Here is a 24,777-nt window from a genome sequence, read left to right on the forward strand (position 1 = left end):
TCAGCGTCTCTGGCTTTAAAGCGGCAGTGTCAGGTTCAGGCTGAAAAGCCCTGGTATTTGAATCTTTGTCTGTGCTTGCAGTGCCTGTGCACGCACCTGCATGGCCCAACACCTGGTAGGGCACCCGCTGAGCCAACGGGCCTGGCACGTCAGGGCACCCGGGTGATGGAAAATGAGCACACAGGGGTAGGTGTCTCCACTGGCTCCTTCTATGGAGGCTCATGACGAGAAAGCCCATTTGTATGTTTGTGTGCATGGAAAGAGAGAGGGATGTGACAGGAAAAACTGCTGGAGTGCTGTGGGCTTTACCCCTTTTCAAAAAACTGTTATCTGTACTAACGCGGTTACAAGTCTCACAGTGCCCAAAGAGGTGAAGAAGCACAGCGATAAGTAAGGAGGGTCACCTCTGAGAGGCATTATGATTTGTCAGTCATCATGTAATAGTCAATTCGGCTTCAAGAGTGACTATTGAAGGTGGGAAGTCAGAAGCCCTTTCTCCTCTGCAGGGGCACAGGCATCTTGCAGAGCCCGGCTAGTTTGTCTTTTGAATTGTGTTTCAGCATAATGTTACTAACAATTCAGACACAATAGCAATGATAAATCCATTGCACACCTAAAAGAAAAGAGAAGGAACAGGACCAAATGTGGCACTCAGGTGCATCTAGTGCATTCTAGTGATCCAGAGTGCAGACGTCTCTTCCTCCTTTCCTCCATTCCAAGAGCAGAAAGATTTGCACCTATGGTGCAGCTGCAGGGACTCTTGCTCTGCTGGGTAGCAAGCTAATCCCGCTGGAATCTTCACCCCAAAATTGCACCAGGCACTAACACGCTGCAAAAGTGAAATATTTGGGAATCATGCAGAGTTTCAGATCAAGCCAATGACAAATGCAAATGTTACTGCAATGGTTTTGGGACTGTGAGGGCTCGGTTTCTAGCAAGAATAGAAGCATATGTGCATGGGGTGGCTTATGGGCCCTGATGGGAGACAGACAATGAATCAATTTATGTTCAATTGACAGACCTCCTTTATCAGAGGGAGAGATTTTGACTTGAATCCCTGGAATGTCGGCATTTTCCTTCCCAATACTCATTTTCGGTTTAAATAGAGTGAAAGGCCTATTTTCATGGCAGGTGGGCTGTAGAAGGGAGGTTTTAATGACTCTTTATTCTTGGATTTATAATCTGACACGCTGTACGCACATGTGTTTGTCACGAAACTGTGTGAGGTGCCTACCACCATCCATGCATTGTCCAGCAGATGTTAAAGCCATCAAGTGTGTTTTCTCCCAGTTCCAAAGGAAAACATTCTCTATTTTGGGATGTGGGATTTTTTTTTTAACTGATCTAAATAAACAAACAAAAATAGTCGTGGAGAGGTAGGGCTTACATGATCATAAGAAACCTGTGTAAATGAGGATCTAAGGCCTGTTCCCTGACCCATAAACTGGGTTAGTAATTAGTTGCTCCTGCAGTTTGTTGTTGTCACAAAACCCGAGGTTAGGCTGAGGCCTATTTAGAAATCACATGCAATATGGGATAGCTAAACACACACTTACTGCAGGGACCAAGCGTTGGTTGCTACTTACAATAATACCTGAGAGTCTGCAGGCACAGCTGAGGTCATGTCCTGTGGGATGCCGGAGCAGTGTAGAAAGGACAGCGCTTTCCCCATGGGGTTTTCAGCCAAGGACCCCAAAACTACGGATGAATGTGCTAGGTGGGCCCTTGTATGGATATGGTGCTCCTTAGCAGGACCAGAGCCTATAGTGTACAGACAGGGTGATAATTTACCCTCTCTTTTATATAAATACATATATATATGTATATATACGTGTGCTTCATTAATAAGATAATATAGGGTAGAGAATAAGAGAATATAGGGTAGAACTAATAAATACAGGAGGTTTCTAGCGCCAGCTGGGTTCCTTTTGCTACACTGTAAAACTCTTAACTTCAAATTGCTGAATCCTGTGTTTCAGTGATGAGAGTAAACCAAATTAAGCAGTGAGAGATAAAAAATGGCAGCCTCCTTACTGAGGAAATTCTACTGTGCAAGAAAGTACTACTAGTGATATGTTGCCTCTGTCTCTAGGGGAAGAGATGAAGGAAGCCTAGAACTCTAGTAATTCTGCAAATTTGTAATTGCTGCAGGCAATTAGGCTCTGTCTTGGTTGTCCAGTCGAGGCCGACCCAAAGCCGCCTGTAGGATTAGGTTTGCTCATTTTCCTTATTATTATGTTGTAAGTGAAGCTTCAAATATGACAGCAGAGCATCCTCCAAGAGCAAGGGAGCCCTCTGTGCCCATGGGCATGGTTAGGACACCATCGGACTTGCTTGTGGACGAGCTAGGGACTGGGTGAAGCAGCCACGTAGGTAGAAGGCAGATGTGGGATAAAACAGTACCACAGCCACCACTACACCAAGGATACTCTTACATTATTCTCTAAACACTCCAAACATTTTTGGAACAACCTGTGGAATTAATGAAAATAGAGCTGAAAATCGCTAGAAACAACTGTGTAAGTCTTGATCTTACTCTCAAAGAAGCCAGTGGGAATTTGAATGTTTAGTTCCTCAGGCTCTAAGTATGAAAGAAAAAAAGCCCCTAAAATATCTTCATAGGTAGCCCCTATAAAAGCACAAGATTCAAAAGCATTCCTTCAGGAGATCAAGGACGGTCCAGCCTTTGAAGCCTGGAGGATTGGGAAATTTAAAGATCTTTGTGGCAATCATATTGTGCCATTAGAAATCTACCATTTGGAATTGTAAAGCATTTAAAAGGAATGATTCCAAATTCCACAGCTGTCTGGTGAGTGACAACTTGATGTGGCCTGGGGGGTAGGAAGAAGGTCATTGTTGGGAAAACAGTTAAAATGAACATTTTCTGAACAGATGCTTTAGATAATACTTTGATAAATGAGGTTAAAAACAAATAAAATAATCTGGGTGACTTCCAGAAAAGAGCAGACTAGCAAAACAAACAAACCAAACTCAAAATGCAAAGACACAAAATAGGTATAGGGCTGGTATTTAGAAGATTGTAATAGAAGACTATTCAAAATAAAATGAACAACAAACAAGAGTCTAAACCAGCAAGATGAGACAATTCTGCCGGCTATGGGAGGCTATACCTTTTTTTTTATTATTATTATTTTATTATTGCTTTGCAGTTTTGCCAACCAAGAGAGCTTCTGGAAGGCTCAGCTGTTAGTTTTGATACATTAGAATATTTGTCAATCCATTTTTATTGCCCTTTTTCAAACCATTCAAGCAGCTCAGCTGTTGATGAAAATACAAAAAGCATTGCATGCGCTTACAAGTGGATAATGAGAGCGACCCCCTCAGTTTAGTATCTTTGTCAGCAGAGTGTAGTGAGAAAAGTAAACAAACAGCATCACTGATGACAAACTGATTTACGGAATTGTTTGTTTTCATAATTTTCAGCATAGTTTATGGATAAAGGTCCTGATCCTGTGGCTGCTGAAAACCTTGTAGGACTGGCCGCTGTCTGGGTGCCCTTAGTTCTCATTAAAAGCTCCCTGTAGAAGTGGTTTGGAACTATACAGAATAGGGTCTGTTGGGATTATTTTTAAGGGAAGATTTTCCCTTGCCTTTTAACAGAATTCATACCAAACAGTTTCTAATTCTAATTTCTTCTGGCAATCCCTTTATAGGTAAAAACAAATGTATCCAATATGTATAAACTGGGGGGAAAAGGAGAAAATTCACCCCCAAATTCATTATAACCTTTAATTTTATCCTCTTTAATCCTTTGATAATTTTTGTGCTTCTACTGCAGAAAAGCAATTTTGCTAATCACCTTTGTGCCAATCCCTGCATTCCTGACAATAGCGTGAACAGCTTCCATCAAAGTCTTTGATGTGGGAAAGACACACACACACACATAATCTGAAAACAATTCAGCTCCTTGGTTCTCAATGGTGAGCACTCTGCTTTAATAGAGTGCAAGTTCCGTGGAGGTTTCTAATCCTTTCTGCCAAACAGAAGAGACACAGTCAGGTAGCACACCTTATTCAGAAGTTAAAATAACATGTTACTTGCTCTCAGAGAAAATCAAAACAACTCAAGATCAAAAACAGATTCCGCCAACCCTAACGGGATAGACTTTCTACTCAGATAACTCTTGATCTAAGTGTGTAACAAGTAACCTGCTTTAATCCCTCAAAGCGATGGTGTTACAGATAAGTACTGTAGTAGCAGAGGAGGTGTCTTAAGTTTCAGAAATACACAAAAGCATTCGTTGGAAGGAAAAACAAAACAAAGAGCTGTCCACATGATTGTGTCTTTAGCTGGAAAGGTATATTTGAGGGCACTGCAAAGAAGAATAAAAACCCTTGAAGACAGGAGAAAGAAAGAAAAAAAAAAAGTCAGGCATTGAAATGGTATTTCTTCCAAGCTGGGTTTCATTGATTTGCACTGTTAAAGTGCAGCCTTTACAGGTGTCAGCTCCCGTTTTTAGCTTACAAATCTTGCAAGCTGGAATGGTCTGCTACTTCAGCACAGAATACTACCCCATTTTCTACAGGTTCAGAGTAATGAGTCATGAAAGGATTGGGATCTTTGACTGTATGATATGTGCAGGCTATGCTATTGACTTTATTATACTGCACTGGGCACCTGCATTGACTTCTTTATTAGAGTTCGAACAATGTAGCAGAAATAATCATACTATGTGTACAGTTTTAGTAACAGTTCAAAACCTTCCTTGGTTCTTGTTCCTGCAGACACTTACCTATGCACTTTGTTCAGCACTGATGAGAAGACTAGAGCCATCGGGCATCCTAGCCCGTGATGCACAGCACTGCCAGCTCCACGGCAGTCACAGCAGCTGAAACCACGCCTAAGAAGCGTGTGCAGTTGCAGGTCCATTCCGCTTATAAAGAAAATAATGGATTGTATCCATTGGGGCAAAAAATAGTATTTGTGAAAATGTTGTAAGGCAATTATCCACACTAGAAAACAATGTTACACTTAAGAGAGCAACGTATCATATTGTTTTTTTCATAACAATATTTACAACCCCTGTCCAGATCGTGGTTGACCCTCTCTGCGATTCCTGCTTACAAACACATTCCATCTTAGGCAAATCTTCCGTAGTTGCTTTTACCTTGGGCCACAAATTGGAGAGCACTAAGGCCCCGCTTTGCAGATGCATTTGTCCATACTTTTGTTCTGGTATCACCAAGGGCCACACTGCACATTTTACTTTGCAGCCAGGCTCCTTCCAGAGTGCACCAAGTAATTTCCCTGGCAAAGTGGCACAGGCTGAGGACTGGAATATGGGTGTCACATAGCGTGGGGAGACGCGACTACCAGAGACATGTCAGATGTAGCCTCTGCAAAGTGACAGAGCCTAAGATGAGAAGGGACCTCTTTCACTGTCTTGTCTGATATCCTGAGTTAGGACCCGCTAGATCAATTCCTGATTTAAGTTTTAGTTGTTGTGGTCCAGTCAGGCTCTCTTAGGGGAACAAAAATCTGATATTATTTAAAAAAAAAATCCAGTAATGGTGAATGAACCATAAATCTTGATAAGCTGTTTCAACAGTTAATTCTCTTCGCTACCAAAACATGCTTTATTTATAAATTTGTTTCCCATCACCTTCTGTCAAGCGATCTTATCTCTTTGTCTGCTAAATTGAAGATCCTGGTGTTACCAGATTTTTCTTCCTGTTTCAGTGCTCATAAGGCATGATCACCTCACACCTTAACCTTCTCTTTAGAGAACTAAATAGACTGAGCACTTTGGGTCTCACTATAAAACATGCTTGACAGTCCAGCAATCATTCTTACTACTCTTCTTTGAAACCCCTCTCGTTTTTCAACATCCTTCTTGAAACGTTGGCTGGACGAATTATTTCCAAAGCCGTCACAACAGAGTCAAAACCAGAGGTAAAAGAACCTCCCGGCTCGTTTGTTTCCCAGGACAGCACCAGCCCTTTGGTCACAGCACTGCAGAAGGAGCTCACGTTCAGCTGATTATTCATCTTAATGAAGTCTTTACGGAATTGCAGCTTTGCGGGATAGAGTTACATCCTTTCAGTGTGACCTACATTCTTTGTTCCTAGATGTGAAACTTCACATTTGGCTTGATTGAAATACATACAATTTGATTATGTCTAAACTTAACATAAGGTTGTGCAGCCATAAGCATCCTTTGCCTCTTCCCTGAGGCTTTGTGCCTCCTACAAAACTTTGCTAATAGTGACTTCAGATTTTTTTTCCAGGTCACGAATAAGAATATCAAATAATGTACGGTCCATCAGCTTTCTCTGGAATCCCACTGGAGAAAGACCAACTTAATAATAAATTTCTCTTTACAATAACAATTTAAGACAGAGAAGTCATTCAGCTTTTAATAAATTTAATGTTTCAGACACTGACAAAGTCTATTACAAAAGAGCTAATTATAAATACATGTTTAAGCTTAACATCATCAAAAAGATATTGAATTAGTTTGTTATAAAACTGCATTCACACCAATTTTCCATAATCTTTTGTTAAGCAATGTTTGTTACGTTACCTCCCTTTCAATTGGCTACTGAAATCCTGTACCAGATGTGCAGTTATCTTACCTGAGCTTAATATTAGGCTGAGAATTTTGTAATTAATTGGGCTGATTCACTCGGAATAAATGCTGATAAAACATTTGCCTTCTTTTGGTCTTCTGGAATCTCCTTGAATTCCAGGGTGCATTGAAACTCAGTCTAAATGGACCAGACGTCCCTCAGCTGGCAGTGTTGAACCTCTCAAATACAAGGCCTCCAGAGCTGCTGATTTAGCCATCTGAATACTTGAGTGCTTGAGATTACGCAGACACGATGACCTTCTGGAACTAGATGCAGTAACTGTCTAAAAGGCCTGTCTGCTATGGTAACCTCATTATATGCTGAAATTTATTTTCCTACTCCACTATGCAAAAGGAGATGTAGTCTGTGGTGGGTAAGCGATACCTATACAAAGCATTCTAGGTAGATGATTTACTTTTCATAATTTATCTATTTTTTAATTCTGAGGCAGAAGTTTCCCCAAGCACTTCAGGCTTCCATAGAGTGGAAAATACTGCAAGAAAGAATAGCATAATACTATACTCATATTTTCCTGCTCCACTGTTTGTAGAAGGCTACTTTGCCATTTTGGACCAGGATCCTTCTGTGTTGTCAGTACTCCAGGCTCCTGTGGATGGCAATAATGACTCAGTTATTAAGAAGGTTTTTTTTTTTTTTTTGGTGGTGGTGTGCATGTATGTATGTAGATACGTGTGTGAAGTGTGAGCACTTTTTCAGCCCTTGCTCTGTGGAGGGGGAACTGCAGGGTCTGAGCAAAAAGCCAGCCTTAAATTCTCTGTGGCAAGGCCCCTTCTTACATGGGGAAGACCCTTTCTTTTAAGTGTCCCAGGAATCTGGTAGTTGAGAACAGCAGTGCAACACCAGATGACCCCTGCTGTCATCTCGTGGGTGACAGGAACTCCTGACCCTGCTCGAGGATAATTAATGAGCAGCAATCACCTTGCTGTTCACCTTCCTTCGCCGGGGTGCTAGCCCAGCCAGGGCTGCTCCAGGTGGCGGAGCAGATGCTCTGGTTACCTGGGATCACCGTTCCCACCATTAATTATTCACGTTATTAGAGAACGAATAGATAAGGTGACGTTATTAATACCAGCTACGAAGAACACCAACCCGGGGGGCGGAAGGGGGGGCAGTTTCGTGGTGGACGGTCCACCGGGGAGTCCCAGTGGCCCCCATTAAGGAACTAACTCGCTACCGAGGGTGGGCTCGGCGTGTCCCCGTGTCCCCCCCTCCCCCGGCCGCCGCCGCCTCCTCCCCCGGAGGGGGGCAGTGACAGGCAGCAGCTCCTGCCCCATGTGACTGGGGAGCGGCTGCCCCCGTCCATGGCTTGGCCTCCCCCGGGCAGCAGCAGCTCCGGCTCCCGGGGAGGAGGGGCAGGAGCTGCTGCTCCATGGGGAGGAAGGGCAGCCCCCGATCCCCCCAGGCGGAGGGGGGATCCCGGGCCGCCTCCCCCCCCTCCTCCCCCCCCCTTTCCCCGCTCTGGGCCTTACCCGAGGAGCTGCTGCTCCTCATCTGCTCCTACCTGGACGTGCAGGCCTTGGGCCGCCTGGGCCAGGTCTGCCGCCGCCTGCGCTTCCTCAGCAGCCGCGATCTCCTCTGGAGGCGCATAGCCCGCGGCTGCCTCAACTCCGGCTTCACCCAGCTCGGCACCGACCTGTAAGCGCGGCCTCCGCGGCCGAAGGGCGAGGGGGAGGCGGCGGCGGCGGCTGGGAAAGGCCGGGGATGCTGCGGCCTAGCCGGTTGCTAAGGGGCGCTCTGCGCTCCTGGCGTAGTCGCTAAGGGGGGCTCCCCGCTGCCGTCAGGGGGCGGAGGGAAGGGGGGGGGCTATTCTCGAAGCGCGGCTGCGCCGTCCTCGCTCTGCGCCCTCGAGGGGCGGCGAGGGCAGGGGAAGGGCCGCGGCGCAGTGGCCGCCGTGGGGCCGCCCCCGGGAGGGGAGGGACCGCGTGTGGCGGGCCCGGGGCTGCTCCAGGATGTGGGGTCTGCCCCGGGCTGTGCCCAGCAGGGTCGGGGAGAGTGGGGAGAAGCTTTAAGTGCCCCGCAGAAAGCGGGAGAGAGTGGTGGGGGGCTTCCCCAGCCCCCTCGGTGCCAGGCCAGGAGGGAGCAGCCCTCAAATGTTGGGTCTGGAGATGCTGTCCTGATGAGCTCCGTCCCCCAAATTCCCCCTAAGCACGACACGTAGGGTGTAGGCCTGGGGGCTTCAAGCCAGGGGAGGTGGGAAGCATGGAGAAATTGAAGGAGCTGCTGTGTGCTGGCTCTCCCTCACAGCTGCTGAGTGGCACCTTCGGTCTTGCCTGCAACTACCAGGAGAGGCAAAATGCCAGGGGAAGTTCAGGTTGGAAATTAGGAGACGTTTCTTCTCAGAAAGAGTGGCTGGGCATCGGAACGGGTTGCCTAGGGAGGTGGTGGAGTGTTTAAGGAAAGGTTGGACCTGGTGCTTAGGGACGTGGTTCAGTGGGTGACATTGGTAGTAAGGGGACGGTTGGACCAAATGATCTGGGAGGTCTTTTCCAACCTTAATGATTCTGTCATTCTACCAAAGCCTCAAAGACGCCTCAGAAAAGTGGTTGTAAGGGAGCAAGACCTGGCCTAGCATCTGATGGAAAGCCTGGAGAATGATCCTAAACGTGTTATTAGGTGCATGAGCCTTCGTGGCAGGGGGCCCCAGGAATACATGTTCCTCCAAGCCTCCTGCTCCCAGAGCAGCTGTGCTGGTATTGCTGGTGATGGCTGTCACAGAGGAAGCGACTGTTGGACTCTGTGGCTTCTGGGGTTTAAAGTTTTGCGGACAGGTTTGCTGGTTTGTTGTTGTTGTTTTTAAATTCAACAGCACATCTTCAGATTAGGTGTGAGACCTGTTGGCTTCACTGTGTATGACACCAGCATCTTTCTAGATGGAAGTGTTTTGGGGTTTTGGCCTTGGCAGTCCTTAGTAAGAATACAAAGGCTGCATTTCGTCTCTTAAATTTTACTAGCATACGAAATGCCACTCAGAGGCAGCCACACAACATGGGCTTTCCTTGCTGCTTGGAGGATCCCGAGAGGAAACCTGTGTTCTTTGGGTCTATGAATCGCTTCCTGTGATTCCCTATAGCTGCCAGCTCAGAGCCCAGGATCTTGTTTGTCATCCAGTGACACAGTATTGTTGCCATAAATGTTGTTTACGTGAATCATAAAAGAAGGGATGTTTGAGGCCTGTTTTGCTGTCTCATGGTGTTATCTCATCAGTGGCACAGACGTGGAGAAACAGCTATGGCCCGTGCTGTAAGGAGTTGAGCTTTGGTGGTGTTGACAATCCCTGTGTTGGGTTTTCAGGCCAGGACTTATACCCACTCAATTTTTGTAGGATGGTAGCTGTAGCCAGTGGATGTTACGGCCATGGACTGGGCTTCGAAAAGTGAACCACAGTTCCCTAGGAAGTAAGCAGGAATAAGGGCTACAGAATGGTTGTGCGTTGGACTCTGTCTGCTGTGATATATGATTTTGTCTCCTGAGGAAATGAAGTTCTGTATTTTTCATTAAGAATAAGGTGATACTATGCTGTTTCGGTTGCGGGAGGGATCAGGTGTACAGCAGAGCAGGTGCAGCATATGTAAGGACCACCACTTCCCCTGCAGAGGAATGCAGCTCTATAAACAGCTACAGAAAAGGTTTGCTAGGTCAGAGGGTCTAAGTGAAGGGAAGGGTACTTGAGTGTCACAAGCTCTCAGGGATTTCAGTGCTGTTAGAGTGCTATGAACAGGATCTTTTTTTTTTTTTTTTTAGTAATTCTAGGATGTGCTTTTGCGCTGAATCCTATTTTCAAGTTTTCTTTAAACAACTTTAGCATAGAGTGCTGCTTTTAGCATTGGTCAGCACTGCCCTGGTCCTAGGGAGTTCAATCTTAGGTAATGCACCAAGTGGCCTTACAAGTCAGTCCTACAGGAACCTTGAGATATTCTAGAGGAAGAATCCTTTAATTACTTTTAACTTCACGGAAGTCTCATGCAGTCTTGGTTTGTTGTACAGCTATAAAATTTGTAGCTAGCTGAAGAAGAGTTTAACAGTTGATGTGGCAGCTTGAGGGTTTAAATAGCCACGTCTCTTCCATACCCCCTGCTCCTCATGCATGTCTCCAAGACCAAGAGCATTCTCCAAGATTGCTCTTCTTGCAGTTGAGTGAGTAAGATTTAAGGAGAGAGGTTATATTTTTAACCAATACAAGCTAGGGAGGGGGTCTGGCTAAGCTGGGCACACAGCCTTTCTTCCTGATAGTTATTCCAGGTAAGAAACTGGTAGGTTGCTTGTTGAAGGTTAAATTTGAGCTGAGTAGGTGTTTAAGCTAGAATATCACTGGATAAATAGAAAGGTAATGAAGGTGATGGGTAGCTGGGCCTTCTTGATAACTGCTTTCTTAATCATACAGCGTAAATCTTGAGTTCGTCAAGCTTGGCTATGACTTGCTCGAAAGCAGAAGCTTCTGTTGCATGCTCTGGGTAACACTGCATTAGGTGAACACTATTTTTTACTTTCAAGAGGTATTCGTTCAATGCTGTCTGCAACCGAGAAAGCAAAGGCTGGAACCGTTTTATGGTAAATGTACTTAATGAAATAACATGCATGGTTCTAACATTAGATCTTAAACTGATGGTCCCTGGGAGGCTGGCATAAGTTAAAAACTAGTCTAGGGAGTATTTACTGTTTAAAACAAAAAAACATCTCAGAACGAGTTTGATCATTTCTGCTGTTAAATGTTTTTTGATAAGCCATCTGTTAATGCTTGCTAAATAGAGATAAATTTGATCCTGGAGTGTAAGATAGCTGTGAAACTTACCCCCCCTCCCCCACTTGCCCATTTTTTAAAAGGATGATTAACTTGAAAATGACCCCATTTCTTTAAAATGTTGTTTCTGTTAGGTATATCTTCAGATAATTGTAACAAGAAGATCAGAGGGAATGGGGCTTTAGCTTGTATGTGAAACAACTGGTTTTGTGCAGTCAGCTTGCATATAACAATTTCTCATGCCAAAATAGGGAACAGAGAAAATTGCTAAGAAACTGTTTGCAAAACCCTTGCTGTAGAGAAGCACGGGAAAGAGAAATTGTAGTACCTAAACCAGTTTGATTTAACTTTCAAAATTATCTACTCCCCATCTTGGCTATCCACCTTTAAAAATTGGCAGCTATTTTTATCTCAGGACATATGTTTAAATAATGCTAATTTGGCTAATGTTGGCAAAGGAAGATAGGAACTTTATCGTAGATGCTAGTTGTTATGGAGAAAGGCATATCCACAGCATTGACGGTCTCTCATATTTGCTCTTTTTGGTGGATTCAGCTAATGAGGAGCTGTGTGTGTAAGCTAAATATTTACGGTATTGTTTCAATCATGCGCTTTGCACACAGCAAACTTTTTTCTTCTTTGCTATGTTTCCATACACTTCATTCCTTGGCAGGGGGAATCACTAGGTTTGCATTGGTGTGAGTTCGTGTATATTAGGACTACCAGGGCCTGACTTGGAAAGGTTCTTAAGCACATTCTTGGTGTTCAAAATGCACTTCTCCTTCTTTGAATCATGAGTAAGTAAATGCTTAATAGAATATTGTGTCACTGGTTGGAAACGTACAGTGGTTTTAGATATTTGTGGTTCTTGGCACCTGTCCTGCATGCATCTGTGTCAGGCTACCTTTTGTTACGTGTTGTCATGTTAACGTTATGTATAGACCCATCTTGCAATAAGACCTTGTCATGGGGCTGGTAAAAAGATAGTCCCCATGCTACGAGTTTTGCTTCACACAGTCATGGGCACTGCTCAAGCAAGCGTTGAGACCCCTCTTCATGACGTAAGGTGAGCGTTTTTGTTCCAAAAATGCATGGCAGCATATCACAGAAAAACACTGCTTAATAATTCTTTTTGCAGCTAAGCTGTAGCTGAGCAGTAAGCACAAAGCCTCCGGGGTTTCTGGTGAGTAGTGATATTACAGTTGTGTCTGGTAGCCTGCGTCTGTTTTGCCAGCTGCTGTACGGGCCCAGCAAGAGCAGTCCCTGCCCTGAAGAGCTCGCTGCCCAAATAGGCAGGGTAAACAAGGGCTGGGAAGCGGAGGCAGCGAGATGTGAACCAGGCTGCCCTCTGTGCAGCAGGTCAGTGTCAGAGCCAGGAATAGAAGAGGGTGCTTTGAGCCCGCAGCCAGGGCCTGCCCGCGGGACCACCTCGGACTGGAGAAATCGGAGAGGCAGAGAGGCTCGTCGCAAGGTGGTTCTTTATTTAAAGCGTGGACAAAAGGAATAAAGTTGCAGCTGGGCTAAACTTATTTCCTCTTTGCTACAACGGAATTTTAGAGGGCAAGGTAAAAGTTGCAACCTAAATAGCTTGACGGCGTCCTCTTTGTAACGTATTAATAGCTGTTGTCAAGATATAGAAATGTTCCACTGCGTGTTTTCTCTCTCCCTGTCTCCTGTCCTGCCTTGCCCACGAGGATCACGCTGTATTCTCCAGTCCAGAAATACAGGTTAATCAGTGGGTGAATTTATCATCACTGAGTATTTAAGAACTAGTGCAAGCATTTCTGTGAGTTAATAAAAGCAGTATTTTCTCCAGATCTTGGAAAAATATATACACCTGCAGGGGCAGGAAATGGCCAATCTATGCAAGTCAAATCCAAACGCAAAGTGCAGCAATCATAGGAGACCTCTGCCTTCGGTACTGGAAGGGGAGGGAGTGTGAAGCAGCCTGTAAAGCTGCTTCAGTTTCCTTCATCTTTTAAAATATGTTTTTACCAAAGTTTCATTATTTTAAGTCAGAAATGAAGGAGGCAGTGAACTGGTGCAGACGATGCAGAGGGGAATCCTCTGGGGAGGATATTGCAATAACGGAAAAGCCTGGAAGAGGGCACACAGCTATTGCTTTGTGCAGGAGAAGTCTGTGGGTTTTAGAAACTCCTGTTAGCTTCCTATTCTGTCTTAAACTCTTCGTTCTGGGCAGTTCAGGCCTGCCAGGGTGGCTCCGCGATATCAAAACAGCTTCTTGACCCAGGAATGGGAAATTTGTTTGTAGGAGTTCCTACTGGCCTGCCTCCCTTACAATCTTCGTGAGTTCAAAGCAGCAGAAGAATTTTACCTAGTTCAGGGCTTAAGAAATGTATGCTGTGCCTGTTGCTATTATTCCTGTAACCTGCATAAGTGAAATAGCTACGTGGTATTTCACTCCATCCGACTCTGCTCTTTCAGATCAGAATATACATGACAACTACTGAGCAGCTGCAGGTTTGTTCACATCTTCCTAGGCTATTCATTTTTATTATTTTTTTTAATGCAGCCCGGTTTTCAGCTCCAGAAAGTCTAAATAGCTCGTTGAGAGACGCAAAATCCTGCGTGGAGTTTCTATCCGAGTTCCCATGGCGAGGTGGGGGATCATCGTAACGGAGGTGGTATCTGGTGGCAGAGCGGTATGGCTCAGGCTTGGTGATGATGTTTCTGTTGTTGGTTTTGTTTGTTTGTTTTTGGCAGCGTGTCTTTGCTGTGTGTACAGAAATTCGCCTGCTCTCCTGGGTCTGATCAGAAGTCTCCAGCTTCTTCATGCAGGTGGATCGCTCACAGGACCCGTGAGGTGGGGCAGGAAACCTGCACTGCCTGGTAGGGTCTGGCTGAGGGAGCTTAGAGGCACCGGCGGAGGCAAGGAGCAGCGAGAGAAGTCTGCAGATCAATCTTCATCTCAGAGTTATTTGAACCCGTGTCACATAGGAAGGGGGAGAGCGCAGAAGACAGACTGAGCCTGGCGGTAAGCTAAAGAAGGGTCATGCGCTAAAGGAATTCAGGTGGAATTTTTGCACTGGAAGAGCTATTTTGCAAGCAAGTTGACTTCTTGAGGACAGCAACAGGAGCTCCTGACATAAATAGCTTTTCCCTCCTGGCTGTCTGTTGGTGGCCCGTGACTTGCAAATGCACCGAGACCCTGCCACTCAACAGGTGTGTCCCGATTACACAAATAAGAGCAGTTGGTCCCTGTGTTAGCCATCTCTGCCACAGGGCCAAGGTTGAAAGCCGGGCTTAGCCACCATGACCTATTTGTTCCTCTGTATGACCCTTCGAGGCAGGCTAGAGGCAGGCTGGTGACAGCTTTTATGCAGGCAGCAGATTTTGTCCGCAGAAGAGATTCGCTCTCAGTGGGCCTCTGCAGACTTGCATTTCCAGACGAGCTCTTTCGGCACTTAAAGTGCAGCAAAATGCAAAGCACTTCGGCGGGTTAGGATGCCCCATGCAGCTGGGAAAATAGACGGTATGACACGTTGGTGTTACCTTCTGTAACACGGTCTGTGTTGTTGCAGGCACAGTTGTTTTGGCACATGCTGAAATAGTAGACGGCCAGTAGGAATCTCCCTGGGACGCAGTAAAACAGAAGCTCCTGCTATTGGAGGAATACCATTTCTAGTAGCAAAGGAGTTTGCACGGGGAAGGGATCACTGAAGGCAACGACGCTGGAGGTGAAGCTTTGGGAGGAGATGTGCTTAATCTCTGGCTGAGTAATTCTTTCTTCTGCTGCTTTTTTTGGAGGCCAGGCCAGCAACTGTCATGGTGGCTGAGGTCGCCTGGGTCAGCGGTGCTGTGGGGGGATAGTCCCAGTCCCTCACTTCAGCAGCTGGGAAGTGGGCTCCAGGCGGAATATTAAATTTCTTCTGGTAACTCTGCCAAGAAAGAGAGGAAATCCATAATCTGAGCAAAATACTTTAACCTTTTTTTTGGAAGGGGGGGTGAGGTAGGAGAGGGAAATGAAAATTCCTTTGTAGCAGGTTGGTTGGGATGACTTTTATCCTGGAACATTCTCCCAGGCTGTGACAAACGTTCAGCTTCCCTTTCTTAGTGAAACAAAGTCTTTGCAAAGTGAACGTCCACCAGGATTGCATGCAATTGGAAGCGTGCGTTAACTCAGGTCATGTATTACACCACACGGTTTGGGATCCTGATAAGAGTGCTTTTTGGATTAATTAGCTAATAAAAAAAGATAGCGTATGTACTGGATTATATAGGCTTTTATATATTATATATATTATACTATTATATATTATATATATATATATATATATATATATATATACACATTATATATTATATTATATTATATAGGCTTTATAGGCTGTTAATAATTGTGACCCCTTAGCAAAGGTGGTAAAATGATGGACTCTGGTCCTTGCGTGGGTTTTAAGAGCATCTTGCTTGAATTTCACTGAATTTTCACATACATTATTCACCAGTTCTTGTACTGTGTGTTTCCTGTCATCCTTGTAGGGTGCTGGGCTGTCCTCCAGTTGTGTACTGATGTAGCTCTGTGTTGTTCCTGGTAAAAACAGTGATCCTTCCTCAGTGAGTCAGCCTCTGCAGTCTTGAAGTTCACTGCTGGGTGGTTTCTTTGAGGACCCGAATGCCAAGAGCTTGATTTCACAGGGAACTTAAGCATGTACTGAATTTTAAGCACGTGGTTTAGTGTTTTGCTGGATTGCGTGCTGAGAAAGGTCAAGTTATTCATTGGCTGTGGATAGTGGTCCCTGCACAGCATCTTCCATAGGATGTATCTCCGTGAGGTAGGGTTAGTCTCCCAAATTTTTGAATGTTCAATCCAGTTGCTGACGTGGGAGGTGCTTGGTTAAGTCAAGCGCTCAGTGTAGATGTATGATGACTCTTGATGATGTTTCTCAGGTCATCACGGAGCAATTCTTCAATTTACATGTATAGAGTGTGCTGATCATTACTAAAGCTAAAGAGTTTTATAGGGGAGAAAATGATCTTTTTTTTTTTTTTAATCAAATGATTAAGTTTATATGGCGATGCCTTTTTTAGCTTTCTAAGATCTGAGAATTACTCTAGTGCATTGCAATGTTGCTCATCACCCTCGCTGATGTATTTTGGGAGTTGAGCTGGAGAGTGCTGTTGAGGAAGCAAATCAGATTATATGTCAGCACTTGATTCCATCACTGGCCTTGATTTAACTTCCTTCTGGGTAGAAGGGATAAAATGTCTCTGACCAACACTGAAAATCTTTGCAGGTCATTCTCTGCTGCCATGGTATTGGCAAAGGAATCAGTCCAGCTTCTGCATCCTCCTTCTCATGGCCTCCTTATGTCCTGTCCCATCTCTTGCTTCTGTTTCGAATAAATGGAATTTCTGTAAACTAAAGGGTGGAATCTTCTAAGGCAAGTTTAAATTATCCGGATCCAGAATTGTTATGTGGAGGAGGCAGGATGAATTTTATGTCTACTAACAGAAAAACAAACAAACATCCCCCCACACCCTAAAAACCAACAAGGGTTTGCGCATTGAGCTCCGGGTACCTAGTAGGGCCACTTTTCTAGTTGGTCCCCAATTAGGAAAGTGGTCAGCTTTGTAAGATAAAAGCTTCATTTTTGACCTTGGATTCACCTCTTTTTGGAGCCATGGAAATTGCATCTAGTCTCAGTAAGGTTTGTGCGCTGAGCTCAGAATATCTGTTTGGACCAGTACGTGTTGGGGGGGGTTGTGGCATGAGTGCATTTTCCATCACCGTGCAAGTTGGTGACTTAAAATCTGTACGTGGGGAGAACTTAACTGGGGGCTGAGCGTGGGGAGAGGAGTTTTGGAGAAATGAATGGAATTGGATGTAGGCGGAGAGCCTGAACTCTGTCTGGGAGAGTAATAAGCAACGAGGAGGCTGCTGGACCCGACCTGACTTTTCAGTGCTGTGCATTCCTCATCTCAGACGCTATCTGGCTCCACAGACTCCTGCAAGTGCTCTCTTTAAATGTAATTCCTCTTCTTGCAGCCTAGGCTAACTCCAGAGATTTAAATTTATTATTTTTTTTTAAAGGGTTAGGAGAAATAAAGAGCCTGTTGGTTCCTAAATTCACTTTTATTTGGTGTGGCGCTACTGATGATAAACTTAGAGTTGCGCAGGTTTCTAGGGGACGGAAAGCTTTTCTGTGTGTGGTTTCTGTTTTTGTTTAAAATGGGTCACATGCCCAGGAATGCAGTCAAATTATAATGGTGACTAAGTGCCGGAAAGCATAGAAAAGGGGAGGGAAGGGTGAATAGAAAAAAAAAAAAAAAAAAAAAAGCCTGAGGCTATGGAAGGAAGGCTGGGAAAATGAGAATCTGGCCAGGCCCCAGGGCCAGGTTAGAGATTCCTACACCCATTAACAACCACAGGAGATGTTTATTTACAGGGAGCTACTCTTTGTTTTAAAAATGACAGTACCCCAAAATCTGACTTTTGGGAAGTGCGTTGGGGGCATGGTGGTGATGGGAGAAGGGAGCTGGTCCTGGCTGGGCACCAGTCCCCATCTATCAGCGATCTGAGGATCTTCCTTTCATCCCATGTGGTTGGGAACATTTGCAGTCGGGAAGTACATGAAAAGGGAAACAACTCTTGTACTCTACTAAGTGGTTCACAACACCAAGTTACAAAGGATAACATTGAGAGTTTCTTGTTTATACTTTTCTGGTCCTTTCTACCTAAGCAGCTCCACCAAGGATATTGAATAATTAAGCTTATGGTATGAGAAAGGTAGGTATCAAAGCTGTAAAGCTGCTTTTTTTTTTTTTTTAATCTTTAATCAACTCTGGATCATGAAGGAAAACAGATGGTGAACAGCTGCTTGAACTGGGTAAATTCGAGTAGACACTAAAGAGACCTGGGTCCCAGGTCTCTGTGGTACGTACCTTTTGTCACTTTTTGAGCTCTGCTGATCTTGGCTTGCCCTAGTAACTTTGATTTGTACCCCAGTGACTGGGTATGAGCTACAGTCTCTCCTTTAGTAGCTTCAAGTAACTTTGACTAGAATTAGAGAACTTTCAGCGATGTGGTGAAGTTCTCAGTCTTTTGGTGAGCTACAAAAGCTGGTCCATCTTAATTGGGGCGTGTGTGCATTGGGTGGTTGTACAGATGAACGAATTTTATTTGTAGTCTGAACCTATCTTGATTTCTAATTACTGTATCTGGTTATGTGATTGTCAGGCAAGTGAGGAACGGGAGCAGTTTCTTTACTACTCTTCTGGCTTCTAGTTTCAGTATTCTCCTGACTGGTGTTTCCTCCATCTGTTCTTGTGTGTTGTTGCCCTTAGCCTAACTGGGTTTTTTTAGTCTCTGGAAGAAAAGAGGTGTCTTGTTTCTTTGGCTGCTCTGGTAATTTCTTTGTGCGTTGTCTTGATTACATTTTGCTTGAACCTGTGCTGCTGTCTGTATACCTCTGATCAGATCTGACGCTTGTACAATAGTGGTCATCAGGGATGGCTTGCTTTGTCGATGAACACCCACTCTGCTCAGGGCTCCTTTCTTGTCAGCTCTTACAAGCTACAGCGAGCCCTGGCACCGTCAATGTTTGCCGGTTCGTCATTTCTGGAGCCAGAGTGAGAACGTACCTGTAACCTGGCTTGGTTGTATCTGTTCTCCATGTAGCATCAGTCGTGGTTGCTAATCTCATCTCTCTCCCTTTGTCTGCAGAGCGGCCGGCATCCCAGTGAAGGAAAGGGTGAAGGTCTCTCGCAACTGGAGGCATGGACGCTGCCGGAGGGAGACGGTCCTGAAATGGAAACGAAAGCAAGTGGCTCCTTCCTCTTCTCCTGGGTTCTGTCAGCTGCTGAGGGGCCTTGGGTTTGCTTCTGTGCTCAGAAATGAGATGTTCCATGCTCCTTCTCATCCATGGGGGTTTTAAAGCAATGTCACTGGCCTGTTTTGGATGTTGCTGGCTAGCTGGATGTGGGGTAACTGGAGTTGCTGCCTTGCCCTAGGGATTCGCTCTGCCAGTCGAGAGTTCCTCTCTCAGTAAGAGCCTGAATTTGGCATTGTTCTGATCTGTGCAGTTCTAGTTGGATTTAGTAACCTTTACTTCAGACTCCAGACTATTGTGTGCTTATCTATTGCTGTATGCCATGAGCAGTTTTCTGCCCTGTTCACACCATGACCATACTTGATCCCAGATTTGGACTTAGGTGTCTCCTTAAAATGCTTGTTTTCTCTCCCATGCTTTATCCTGGCCCTTGATTTGAATGTACAAATCTAAAATGTTAACTGCCATTCTTCTACCTTATGCTTCTTCTTTCTTCTACCTTATGCTTCCCTCCTTCACTAACAAAGTATATATTTGACATTAATGAGAGGAGGGTGGCGTTAAATTCTTTCTTGCAGACCTACTCAGCTTTCAAAGCAAAGCACGAGATATGTCTCTCGTCTGAACAGCACATCTAAATTTTTAGCTTTCACATCACCAGGCAGAAGGGAAAATGAGAACAACTACGGTTTGTTAGCTGCTGAAGAGCAGGGACCTGCTACTGAGCTTTCATGCCTTTTTTCTGCTGCGTAGATTGAAGTGGTGGATAATGTGCCACTGCTTGTCTGAAGTCCTGGGAACAGCTGTAACGAGCAGAGTGGTTCTTGGTGCAGGTTGTATACCTGCCTTTGAAGTGCCTGTGACCATCTGTGAAGACAGGCTCTGTGGTTGTTAGAGATCATTACTAAACCAGCTTCCCAAATGAAAATGCAAGGTCTGGTTTAATGAGGCCACCATCCAAACTGCATCCTCTAATTTTCATTTATCCTGCTTTCAAATTTGTTACTTCTCCTTATGAAAAAAACAGAAAAAGGTAAAAAGCTAAACTGCAACAGGAAGAGACATAGAAACTGGCTGTAGTCTGGGGAAGCTGGATATTCACTTGGCTTTAGAGGACTGTGTGGGAGTAGAGGAAGGAAGAGGAAATCAAAGCCTGCCTCAAACCAAAGCTGCTGCTCTAAAGATGCCTCTTACTTTTTCCATGCATATGACCAAATCCCAAATGAACGTTATAACCTATGCTCGACTGCTCTGTCCCTGTGACTAAAAGCTTCTTATCGGAAATGAATGCAAGGCAAGCAGGAACTTTCTATCTAGTAATCTACCATGTCCTCTTGCTTGCTTCTAGCCCTTCATTGCAATGATATGAGGTGCCACTGTGCGCAGTGCCTCTGCTGACACAGAAAATCACGACCACTGAGGATGAATGATCTGCAAAAAAGAGACAGGTTTTGATGCTTTCAAAACAGCTAGTCTGAATAGTTTGAGAACTGAAAAGATGTTCTCTGGAAAGGCTCTGGTTTTGCTCAATGTTTTCATGGTGTTGTGGTTTAACCATGGGTATTGGACACATGGGTATTGGCGCACTTGGCAGTGACTGTGCAGAGTGGAGACAATTTCACACATCTGTGCCTCATAGGACATGAGCCTCATGTCTCTCTGTATCTGGCCTTGTATCTAGAAGGTCAGTTTTTTGATTCTCTGGTGGCTACACAAACAGTATCTTGAGCAGAGATCTCACTGCCTAAGTGTGCATTGCAGCCTGTTTTGTTTTCTGCATTTTGGTTTTGTTTCAGGAATAAATAAATGTGTTGTGATGACAGACTTGATTCAGATATTCCTTGAGTATCTTCTCTCTCTTGATCTCCCAGGAAGTGAAGCTTATTTTCCACTTTTAACTTCAATCTTCAAAATACTTTGAATACTCCTTTAGCATTCACTGCTCTTGTGCCTGGAACCCCTCTGTAGGGAATTGCCACTATCCCATAAATAGTAAGGGGCAGACGGGATGTATGGACTCATCTGGAAGATGGGCATCAGAAATCAAGGGAGGTTGCTCTGCCATTACTTTTAACTCAGAGGTGGAAGAGGTGTGAGTGTAGAAAAATACCTCCTCTATATGAAGAGCACAAAAATCTTGGATACCCTCAGGCTTAGCCTGCTGCTTTGCATAATAGTGTACAGCGTGTGTAGGAGATGCAGGACTTCACAGGAAGATATGTGTTATTTGATGTGACCTGTTCCTCTGCTCAGATGCATGTGGGACAGTGGCAGCTTTGTGTTGTTTGCTGGGCATCAGCAAATAATGAGGACAACTAGGACTGTTTGCACCAAGAGCCTTGGATTGAAGGCTCTGTTAGAAATGCTTGACATAGCTCACAAATGCGTGATAGACTAGTTTCTTAAAAAGTGCAGGGCTCGTGAAGAGGGGTCAGGGAGCCTTAAGTATTTCCTATCTAAATTCACTAGGCTCTTGGGCATCTTCTCCTCCAGAGATTCCATGCTTCATTTTCCTTGGCTCTTGGTTAGAAAAATGCCAGCAATGTGATTTGCTTTATATGTTGCTAAAGAAACTCCACTTCTTAGCTGTGCTATATTAACTTCTGCTTTTGTATTTGACCAGCAGCTCCAAATTTACAGTTTTCTTTGATTTGTTTATGTATAAAATCTTTTTTTCTTCTTCTTTTAGTGTGTGTGTGTGTGTATTTTTTTGTTTTCCTCTCCCACCCACCCCCTGACCACAACCTGCTCTCTGTTTGCAGTTTGATGCCCTGGATGGAGTTGGATGGCGAGTATCTCTACCTGTCTCAAGCCGAGAACATCCAGGCCTACCAGCTCTGTCCAGATGGTACAGGTTTGCAGCGTCACCCTCAAGCTATCTTCTCTGGCCACCAGGAGGACGTATGTCGCTTTGTACTTGTCAACTCCCACATTGTCAGTGGAGGAGGGTAAGTTGGGTGAATGAAGGGAGCCCAAGGAGCCTGGTAGTGACGCTGGAAAGATTTTGTGTAACTCCAACCCAGAGCAGACGGGTTAATCTTGCTACACGATGTCCTTATGTTTGGCTGAATTCAGCTCTTGCTTTCTCTCTTAGGATTTGGTTCTCTTCTAAGAAAGCTGAAGAGCTGAGTTTCATGCTGTTGACCTTATGAACTGTCCTTTTCTCTTTTGAACTTGTGCAGATGTCCACAGGATAGTCAAATCAGGACTGTGTGTAGAGTCACACAATCCTGACTGATCTGCAAGGTTAATTTCTTTCCCTGTTACAGTCAGGGTAGCTAGGCTGTGTTCTAATAGTCAGAACTGCTGGTTAACTGAGACTGCAGTTGTGCATTAAGCTTTCTAGAGACAAGTGTATCCTTATTAGACCTACTGATATAATTGTGGAGAGGGGGAAAACTGCCAAGTATTCCGGCACACGCACACTTCTCCAATTAATTTTGCATTTGGCTGGCCTTTTTCAATTACAGCAAATGACAGAACTGTTATATATAAAGTTTTAGCTATTAATATACTCAGCACTTCAGCACAGAATTGAGAGATGCAAGCATGGCTGTCTGCCCTGGATGCCTTGACACTCTCCCCTGTGAACTGTAGCCCAAAATTCAGGTGAAAATGAAGGCATGCATTTAAAATTCCAGCAACTGTATTGGCTGAGAAAAAGTGTAAGTGTCTTTGTAGTTAATTCAAAATGCAAACCCCTGTGTAACTGCTCTGAAAAGAATAAAAAGCTGAGGCTCTAACATGACAGTTACTCCCTTACTCTGTCCATTCAGCATCCAGCCAGGATTCTGGCAAGCTGAAAGCAGGAGAAGGAGGAATGGCTGCTCTGCTAGTTTCTGCAGTTTAACACAAAGTGGTGGGTGGAAAGTTAGCCAGGAAATTTGTCATCTGCAGCAGATCAAGCTTTGAATGGCCAGATGTGGGATCCGGATGGGATTTGAGAGAACAGGTGATGTGTGAGGAGTGGAGGGTTAATAATGCTGTTTGAATTTCATCTCTCTTGAGATATCAGTCCTGGTCTTTTAGTGGCACTGCCAAGCAGGAATGGAAGGTGTGTGACTAGCCAAGGGAGGTGCAGCTGATATACTCCCTGCTTGGGGATTTGTTTTTCAGAGATGGAAATATTGTCCTTCACAAGATCCAAGGCTCCTACAGTGTCAAGTTCTCTGCTCATGAACAAGAGGTGAACTGTGTGGACTTCCAAGGTGGCCTCATTGTCAGTGGCTCCCGGGACAGAACAGCGAAGGTGAGCAGTGATGTTCCAGCAGCTGCAGGTGCTGCTGCAGTGATGACCTCGGAGGTCTTGTGCCATGAAAGTTTGTGTCAGCAAAACTCTCAGGAAAGCCCTGACTTGTGTGTCTGCAGGAGGAGCGCTGGGTATCTTGGCATAGGCTTATTTCTCTGCAAAGATGCTTGCTGTGCCAAGCTTTTAAGAAAGAGATTTGGCAGTACTTTAGGATATCAGCTGCTAGTTTAGACTAGGAAGTACAAAAGAAGGCAGCTAATGTTTTGCTTCTTTCATTGTACGTTTGTCTAACGCTATAGTGGAAATCCTTGCCAGTTAGTCTGAAATTCGCCCTACGTATCTCAAGCACATCTTTGCTTTGTGATGCAGTGCTGCTTCACATGCTCTCTGTTGTATATTTGATCTCTTTAAAGGATAGCATGATGTCTTTTCCAGCCCCAAGGGATTGTAGTTTATTTATACTTTTTATTTTTTATGGTTCTTGGTTTGAAAATTGGGGGTCAAATTAGGCTATGAATATCACAAGCTCCCATTTCTCTCTTACAATTGGCATCACTGAATCCTGTCGCATAATTGCTGGCTGTTTGTTTTTGAGACGGGACCTTGTTGATTTTTTTGTCCTGGATCTGGTTGGCCATGATGTGTTCTTGCATGGACCTGGAGAGTTGTTCTCCTGAGCTGTAACCAGCTCTGTTTTAGTAGTTTAGGAAACTCCACATAGTGACTTCACCTGTGTCCTGCCAGCACAATGCAGTACCTGTAGCATCTTCACAAGCACTTGTTATTGTTAGTAGTGGTTGCTGAATGTTGAAAGTTTTTGCTTTTGCTTAGGGTAGGATGCTGGATACTTTTGATTCTTGGTACGTATCTTAGAGCATTAATGGAGGTAAGAGGAAAAACTGCTATTCCTGTTTGACAAGGGGTGAAGGTGGGCCAAGAGAAGACCTAAATGTCTCTTTCCAGGTTTTATAGGAAGTGTGTGTTAATGGGTAACTATCTGACAAAGCTGCTGAGCAACTCTACCCTATCTATTCTGGTTGGTCCCTCTGTATGAGCATACTCCTGGGTAAAATCACCCACAAGGAGACCAGTGTTCAGATGCAGAAGGCACTATTTTGAGATGCTGCTTACCTCCTGGAAACATGGTGTTGATACTGCTTTTTCTGACATTTAAGCAGGGCTGCTCCTCTCTGTTTTTTGGAGCTTCTTTACTGGGAGAGTGCCTTCTTGGTGCTTCCCTGGCAGCCAGAGGAGAGACCTCCCCTGACCTTGAGAACAAATTCCTGAAGGCCAGGGGGGAATTTAAGTCTGTTTTTCTTGGAGCTAGTGTGAGATCTTGCCCACCCAGTGCTCCCTCCAGCATAGGCTCTAAGGATGTTCACCGTTTAT

The 24,777-nt window shown here is 44.7% G+C and overlaps 1 protein-coding gene and 2 long non-coding RNA genes across 4 annotated transcripts in view; 2 read left to right on the forward strand and 1 right to left on the reverse strand.

The window, feature by feature from the left end:
• Nucleotides 1–6,350: 6,350 nt before the first annotated feature.
• Nucleotides 6,351–8,246, reverse strand: LOC121072912. Its single transcript, XR_005821435.1, has 2 exons — nucleotides 8,113–8,246; nucleotides 6,351–7,197 (listed from the first exon to the last, which is right to left on the reverse strand). It is a non-coding gene; the product is annotated as an uncharacterized LOC121072912 (long non-coding RNA).
• FBXW4 (F-box and WD repeat domain containing 4) overlaps nucleotides 7,871–24,777 on the forward strand; it is a 59,591-nt gene continuing 42,684 nt past the window's right edge. For both annotated transcript variants that reach the window (XM_040563179.1, XM_040563180.1), the window contains exons 1-4: nucleotides 7,871–8,246; nucleotides 19,034–19,129; nucleotides 21,902–22,087; nucleotides 23,256–23,388. In XM_040563179.1, the coding sequence (XP_040419113.1) occupies nucleotides 7,981–8,246; nucleotides 19,034–19,129; nucleotides 21,902–22,087; nucleotides 23,256–23,388 (681 nt within the window). In that variant the 5' untranslated portion in view covers nucleotides 7,871–7,980. The remainder of the gene's footprint in view (nucleotides 8,247–19,033; nucleotides 19,130–21,901; nucleotides 22,088–23,255; nucleotides 23,389–24,777) is intronic.
• On the forward strand, nucleotides 15,020–16,837 carry LOC121072914. The gene is made up of 2 exons (XR_005821437.1): nucleotides 15,020–15,086; nucleotides 15,850–16,837. It is a non-coding gene; the product is annotated as an uncharacterized LOC121072914 (long non-coding RNA).

This window comes from Cygnus olor, chromosome 7 (assembly GCF_009769625.2).
Source record: "Cygnus olor isolate bCygOlo1 chromosome 7, bCygOlo1.pri.v2, whole genome shotgun sequence".
Lineage (NCBI taxonomy): Eukaryota > Metazoa > Chordata > Aves > Anseriformes > Anatidae > Cygnus > Cygnus olor.